At 43.8% G+C, this 8195-nt stretch overlaps 1 protein-coding gene across 1 annotated transcript; it reads left to right on the top strand.

The window, feature by feature from the left end:
* The first annotated feature begins 437 nt into the window (after positions 1–437).
* LOC148133350 (endogenous retrovirus group K member 21 Gag polyprotein-like) lies at positions 438–1699 on the top strand. Its single transcript, XM_087961007.1, has one exon. It carries the CDS (start codon positions 438–440, stop codon positions 1407–1409), a length of 972 nt encoding a protein of 323 aa, XP_087817133.1. The 3' UTR covers positions 1410–1699.
* The last annotated feature ends 6496 nt before the right edge of the window (positions 1700–8195 follow it).

An 8195-nucleotide genomic window follows, 5' to 3' on the forward strand; every position in this document is an offset into this window, starting at 1 on the left:
TTTCTTCATTTTTAAAAGAGGGGGCTCTCTTGAAAAGCCCCTCAGTAAAGCCTCTTTAGAAGATTTACTTAGTCATATTTGGTCTCATTACCCCTCCTATCCGCACAAAGGGATTCTTAAAGCCTCCGTGTGGCAACGATTGGGGAAACACTTACACGCTTCCCCAAGCACACCCCTGAAAATTCTTTTGGCATGGCGGGTGGTTTTTGAAGCCTTGCGGTCTCATGAGCAACCTCTCCTTGCCCCCTTGCACTGTCCTCCTCCTTACACTAATGTTCCTGTGCGACTAGTCACCCCTGCAGCCCCTGTTTCCCCCGACAAACCTCCGAAGCCTTCTTCTTCCTCTTCTCCTTCTTCCTCTCCTTCAGCCCCTCCACCCGCCTCTTCGCAGTCTTTGTCTCCTTCTCGTCCTGCGCCACCTCCCATGGGCGCAGTTCATGCTGCGTGGTGATTTCGACTTTGAAGATTCTCCTGGCCTTTTCCCGCTAGTGTTCGCTCCCAATTCTCAGGGTAATAATGTTCCCCTTTGGGAGCCGACCCCCGTCAAATTTATAAAAGATATCCAATTGGCCGTCCAGATGTATGGGGTTAATGTCCCTTTTACACAAGGACTCTTTGCTGCTTTATCAAATTCCCACCTTATGATTGCGGCTGATTGGAAGAACTTGATTTATATGGTCACCTTGGGCACTCAGTTCGTAGTGTGGTCTTCTGAATTTGTTCAGCAATGCCAACTTTTGGCAACCCGTAACCCCAATCTCCAGGCTGATGAGCTAGCTGGGGAAGGTGCTTTTCTCCAAGCCACGGCTCAGTATAACACCCCTCCAGCTGCTCTTAACTTGACTGCTCAAGCTGCTCTTCACGCTCTGTCCAAGGTGCAGGACCCTGGCTCCGCTCCTCAGTTTTTCACAAAAATTATTCAAAAACCCACTGAGTCATATAATGATTTTATTGAGTGCCTCCAACAAGCTCTCAGGCGACAAATCTCTAATGAAGACACTCGCCAAGAAATACTCATGAAACTAGCATATGAGAATGCTAATGCTGATTGTAAAAACCTTCTTGCTCCATTAATCAATGTCCCTGGCTCTACTTTAGCGCAGTATCTTCAGGCTTGTGCGGTCGTTGGCACGCAGCAATATACTGCCCAAGTGATGGCTGCTGCCATTACTCAAGGCAATAAACCCTCCGGTAATTGCTTTAATTGCGGCAAGCCCGGCCACTTTAAAAGTCAATGTAGAGCCCCAGGCGTTGGCGCTTCCCGCTCCGCCGCCCGGCGTGATGTTTACCCAAAAACAGTTTGTCCAAAATGCAAGAAGGGCTATCGTTGGGCTAATCAATGCCGTACCGGCCAGAACAATTCACAATATCGCAATGCTGCTCAGGAAGAGGATCAGGGAAACGGGTAGAGGGGCTAGCAGCTAGCCCCACACTCAAGGCTGCACCTTCACCGCCGTGTGTCCGGAATGTTTTTGAACTGTTCACTGCTCAAAATCTTGATCTGCACCTCCCTACCCCCGCTTCTCTTTCTGCCACGTCTACACTTTCTTTTTCTGTTTTCCCTGCTGATGCTATCGTCCAACCACACCCTATTGCACAGTTAAAAGGTCTCCACATCTCTCCGATGGTGCTTTCGGAGGACATGTTAGGACCTACCATAATTCTCTCTGTTTGTGCTACCCTGCCTACTACAATTCAAAAAGGGGACATTTTGGTGAAATTCATCATGTTGCTGAAAAAGTCCCCTGACATTCTGACTATCACAGAGACTCTCACCGAGACTAAGCCCATGCTTCTGCTTTCTGTGCAGGGTCGCTCTTTTCGAGGACTTCTGGACTCTGGTGCGGATGTCTCTGTGATTAGGTCTGCAGAATGGCCTAACGAGTGGCCTACAACCCCCTCCCCGTCAGTTCGAGGAGTGGGGCGGACCCAAACGGCCAGAGTCAGCACAAATTGGCTCTCAGTCACGGGGGAAAATCTGACAGGCACTGCTCAAATCAAGCCTATTGTGCTCCCCCTGCATACCAATCTGTGGGGGCGAGACTTGCTCTCACAGTTTCAAGCTTCTCTTGTGCTAAAATGACTCATTCTTTTCCTCTTCGCTTGCAACTAACCACACCAGTCCCTGTTTGGGTGGATCAATGGCCCTTGACGGCTCCAAAACTGGCTGCCTTGCGACAGCTGGTAAAAGAACAACTTACTCAGGGACATATTGAGCCCTCTAATAGCCCCTATAACACCCCTGTGTTTGTCATAAAGAAGAAATCAGGTAAATTTAGATTTTTACATGATCTCCGAGCCGTCAACGCTGTGATCCAAACAATGGGACCCCTGCAATGTGGCATGCCCAATCCCAATATGATTACCAAAGACTATGACCTTGTGGTCATAGATCTTAAGGACTGTTTTTTCTCTATACCTTTGCATAAGGAAGACAGACGCTTGTTTGCCTTTACTATTCCCACTCCTAACAATGAAGCACCAGCAGCACGTTATCAATGGAAGGTGCTACCACAGGGAATGTTAAACAGCCCTACCATGTGCCAGGCTTATGTACATCACATTATTGATCCCTTTAGAAAATCACATCCTCACTTCATTATTTATCACTATATGGATGACATCTTAGTAGCAGCCCCAGGGGCTCCTGGCACTGTGGCTGCCTCACTGCAAAAACTACAAGATCTCTTAACTGCAGGAGGCCTTTTGGTAGCGCCAGAAAAAAATCAGATGAAGGCTCCATATCAATATCTAGGTCACAAATTGTTACAAGCCTCATCTGCTCCGGTGGTGCCAAAACTGACCCTCTCTTGCACTACAACCCTAGTGCGTTTACAACAACTTTTAGGAGCCATCAATTGGGTGCGTCCCTATTTTGGCATCACTACTCATTTGTTTAGCCCCTGTTTGAGGCTTTGCGGAAAGGGAAATCCCCGGCAGATATAGTACACATGACCGACACTCAGATGAGTGTCATAGATAAAGTTAATGAAATCATGAGAAGTCGATGGGTTGATAGATGTGAGACCTCAACCCCTCTTTCCCTTCTTTTGCTTAATACCCCCTCCTTACCTACTGCTGTATTAACCCAAAAGTCTCAGTATACTAGCAACCTCCTTATCTTAGAATGGATACATCTTCCTCACACCCCTAAAAAATATCTTAGTACAAAAGCTTCTTTATATACCGTGCTGATTAGTAAGAGTCGCCAACGCAGCAAATCCCTGGCTGGGATAGAGCCAAGTGTACTATATGTCCCCATGTCCCTGTCAGATTGGGATACCCTGCTGATCAACTCCGAATCTCTCCAGTCAGTGCTGGGGGACTGGCCAGTGAAAATCTCATGCCATCCCCCTCCTGATGGGAGGCTAACTCTGTTAAAAACTGTTCCCTTTGAATTGGCTACAAAAGAAGCGCCCGGTCCTATCTCTTCGGCGATTACTGTCTACGCCGACGGAGGAAAAAAATATGGGGCGTGTGTTTGGAAAATCGATAGCGATTGGAAAACAAAAATAACCTCTCCTCAAAAGTCCGTGCAATGCTCTGAATTGGCTGCTGCTATCATTGCATTCGCTGAATTCAAACACCAACCTTTTAACTTAATTTTAGATAGCTTGTATGTCGTTTACTTAATCAAGAACATTGCCTATGCTTATCTCTCCCCGCTGTTACAGCCCGACTTATTACAGCAATTTCTTGCCTTACAAACCTTGCTTGTTAATCGCTCTCATCTCTACTATGTTGCTCATATCTGCAGTCATCAGCCATTTCCCGACCCTTTGCAAGAGGGCAACGATATGGCTGATGCGGTGGCCGCAGCTGCAACCGCAGACAGCGCCATCTCTTGCATGATTCTTTCACAACAAACACCCTGGGACAGTCATAGTTATTTTCATCAAAATAAAAAAGCCTTGGCCAGACAGTTTAAAATATCTCAGAGTGAAGCAGCAGCAATAATCCAGCAATGCCCCACTTGCTCTCGTCAAGATGTTTCTTTACCCATGGGTGTTTCTTTACTCGAGGCATAAACGCCTTAGAACTTTGGCAAATGGATGTTACTCAATATCCACCCTTTAATCCATGGAAATATCTTCATGTTACTGTAGACACTCATTCAGGATTTATCATGGCCACACCTCAAATGGGTGAAACATGTCATCAACCACTGCATTAAAACATTTGCCTCCATGGGAAAACCCAAGGAGATAAAAATGGACAATGGTCCTACATACACCAGTACTGCTTTTGCACAATTTTGCTCCCAATGGCAAATTACCCACAAATTCGGTATTCCACATAATTCTCAGGGACAAGCCATTGTTGAACGAACTAATCTAACCCTTAAAAATAATTTGGAAAAATTCAAATTTAAGACTGTCACAGAGTTGCCAGGACTCCAGAATGCATTAAATGTTTGTTTATTTACTCTTAACTTCCTCAATGAGTCCAGATCCCCCCCCATGCTCGGCGGCATCACGTCATTTTGTTTCTTCGCCTCATCCTGAACCCAGACCAACGGTATATTTTCGTCAGCTTCCAGATCCTCAGTGGAAAGGGCCTGCTGAACTTATAACCTGGGGACGAGGGTACGCGGCTGTTTCCTACAACAACAACACCACCACCTGGGTCCCCGGACGACAAGTAAGGCCTTTTCTACCCAAACCAGCCTTGCCTACATCAGCATCATGAAGCTGCCCGCTGCATTCATCATTTGCTTCCTGGGTTTCCACATCATTCCTGCCGATACGACAGCCTCCCCATCCTCCTGCGACGCCTGCATTAAAACTACTCGCAGCGGAACGAAGACCCAATCCACCCTGATCTATCATACTTTGAAGCCTGAATGCAACTCCACGACAGTCTCCCCTTGTCTGCATAACAACACTCAATATGTGCGATGTTACACTGCTGGAGGCATTCAGTGCTATGGGCCAAAGGCTGTGGGGCCCATCACCGCCTCCCTATATGTCTATGCCTACAAAGGAGGATCCAGCTCTGACCTTGCCTCAATGTTCTCAACCAGTCAAGCAAAAAATGGGTACATTACCCATAATGTCACTCGGGGGGGTACCAACACCTCAGTATGCTTTGATGCTTGCTTTGCCATCAGCAAAGGTCAAGGTCCTAACGATGCTGCAGGAGTCACCTGCGGCTCACACAGCTGGCAGAGATCTTATCTACAGGAAAAGAAATATCTCTTTCAAAAGGTGTCCGGGACTAACGTGGGGGCCACCACTGTTTACAACTATTGGTATATCCCCATATATATGCTCAATAGAATTATAAGGTTGCAAGCTGTATTAGAAATTATAACCAATGAAACTGCTCTTGCTTTGAAAACACTAGCTAAAGAAAGTGCATTGTCTAGAACATATATCATGCAAAATCGCTTGGCTTTAGATTATCTCCTTGCCAAAGAAGGAGGAGTGTGTGGAAAGTTTAACCTTAGTAATTGTCGTATTGAGGTAGATGATAGTGGAAAAGTTATTCAACAAATTACTGATAGAATGATCAAGATTGCACATGTACCTGTACAAACATGGAATGGTCTTGATTTTAGAGACATGTTTGGATCCTGGTTCCCAAAATTGCCTGGTTTGCAAGCTATTGTAGCGCTTATTGGTATGATTGCTGCGGGATGTATTATATTGCCTTGTGTATTACCTATCTTTGTACGCACTATTTCTAACAGTTTATCCCTTTTGGCTGAGAAAAAAGCCACTGCGCAGGTAATGGCTCTCTGGAATCAACAAATAACTAACACATATGAACCACTGCCATCCGAAGATGAGATGGGAGAGCCAACCTGTGACGATCCAGACGAGGACAAGATGTTTGTGATGGTCGAAGAAGTCACGAATGCCATGGATAACATCAGCATGCACAGTACTCTTGCCTATGCGCCTGACAAAGGCTGTTATTGGGAATAAACACTCCCTGTCTCTTAAAAAAGAAAAACAGAGGAGATGTGGGAATTATTATTTGTTCTTTGTGTACGTGCAAGGACAACGGGCCTTCTGGTAGTTGACTGCAACACGAAGCAAGGAACAAGGTCAAAATGTTGCCATTTCTTACCCAGAACTGTAGCAAACTTAGACTTTGCAGCTTTGTATGCTTATGCGAATAATCAGTGCATTTTGTATGATGTAATGCGTTTGTGACAAGACACTAACAAAATTGTTACAAGGATTGCTTCTAATAAAAGAGGGTGTCAGAGTATGTTTTGTGCTCTCATCCCTATCTTGCTTCAAGACGTCGTCTCAGTGTTTTCATTCATGAGAGACCACCACAATTTTTCCTAAGCCAATTATATAATAAACAATCTAAAAGAGTAAAAATAAAAACCAATATATTTAGGATCCACATGGTATAACCCCTCAATCGATCTGATTTAATAATTCATTCCCCAACTTTAAACATAGTAACATTAAATAATCAACTGTATATTTTAAAACATATATATTTTAAGATATCCCCCCTGAAATCGCTAAGCTGACTTCTTAATATATCTCATTTCATCTTCACTTTTCTTTAATCATTAATAATCATATTTTTCCCTTTTCTACTTTGCCAAAATGTATATGTTTTAATACATTTTACTTTTCTTATAATTATTAATAATTATATTTTTCTTCCTTACCACTTATCCAAAATTTATCCATATATTTTAATACATTTCCATTCTCCTGTTTTAATCCTCCAATGTAAGGGTTCATAACAAAATAATTCATTTACAGTTTTTATATATATATATATATATATATTCTTAAGTTTTCGCGGGTACTTACATGTATGGCCTTCGGCTTTGTTCGGGTATTTTCCCACGTCATTGTAGTTGTTCTTTTAAAGTTGTAGCAACGTTTCAGCAGAATCTCATCTCCCATCATCAGGCTTCTGTATTGTGTCCGTCTGTGAGTCAGACTTTTACAGTGGTTTCAGATTTAAATTTGGGGCAGCCTATTGCTGTGCCGGAATGGTTTTTTCTTCATCCTGATTGGTTGGGAGTCTTGGTCTTTGTTTATTGGTCTCGGAGTTTGCTGTGTTCTGCTTGATTGGTGTCTCTAATATCTTCTGTCTGTTTTTTGGCTCTTTTTGTATCTTGATTGGCTGGCAGCATTGTGTTACTTTAATAGAGGCCTTTAGTGCAGCTTGGCTTCGGGTAAATGGACGGCTATCATTAGTTAGGAAGCTGGGTTTCATCTGGGTGCCTGGTTGGGGTGTGTTTGAGCTGGAGGTATCAGGGGGGATCTGTTTGTGCCCAGGTGTTTGCCTGGCTTGTGGTGTGGATATTTTTTTGTTTGTGAGTGCAGGCTTCCAAATGATTGACAGCCTGGTGGAATCATCTCTTCTATTCATGCTTTCTGGTCTTTTTTCAATCTCTATGGCTTCTCTGATGATTCTGTGGCTAGGGTTTTCTATAGTGGCTAGGGTTTTGGTGCCATTGAAGTTGATGCTATGACCTGTGGCTTCCATGTGTTGGACTAGTGAGGAAGTGTGTTCCAGCTTTTTGACTGCATTTTTTGTGTTCATCCAGGCAGGTACTTATTCTTCTATTGGTCTGTCCAATGTATGTGGCTGGGCATGATGCACAGGGGACTTCGTATATGCCTTGGTTTTCCAGGTCAATTTTATCTTTGGGGTTGCTAAGGATGGCTGCTATTTTTCTGTCTGTTTTGAAGGCAGTCTTGATGTGATGTCTGTGTAGTACCTTACTAATTTTGTCTGTAGTACCTCTTATGTAGGGCAGGACAGCTGTTCCATAGGTCTGTTCATCTTCTGGGTCTCTATTATGTTTCAGTGTGTTTTTGTGGATCAAGCTGGTGATTTTGCTTTTGTGGAAGCTGTTGGCTGTCAGTACTTTAGTCAGGGTGCATAGTTCAGTCTTAATGTGTGTCTTGTCTGCCAGGCGTTTGGTTCTGGCGATTAGTGTTTTGGCCACGGAGTTTATCTGTGCTGGGTGGTGGTGGGATTGGGCGTTGAGGTAGCGGTTGGTGTGTGTTTGTGTGTGCTTTCTTATATATATAGTTATATAGATAGATGATAGATAGATAGATAGATAGATAGATAGATAGATAGATAGATAGATAGATAGATAGATAGATAGATATAGATAGTTTTAGATAGATAGATAGATGGATATGGATATGGATATGGATATAGATATAGTTATAATCCTAGAATAATTTCCAGCAAGT

The sequence above is a fragment of the Notechis scutatus genome, chromosome 1 (genome assembly GCF_049901735.1).
Source record: "Notechis scutatus isolate UNSWTSFEM ecotype Mainland chromosome 1, rNotScu1.2, whole genome shotgun sequence".
Taxonomy (NCBI): Eukaryota; Metazoa; Chordata; class Lepidosauria; order Squamata; family Elapidae; genus Notechis; species Notechis scutatus.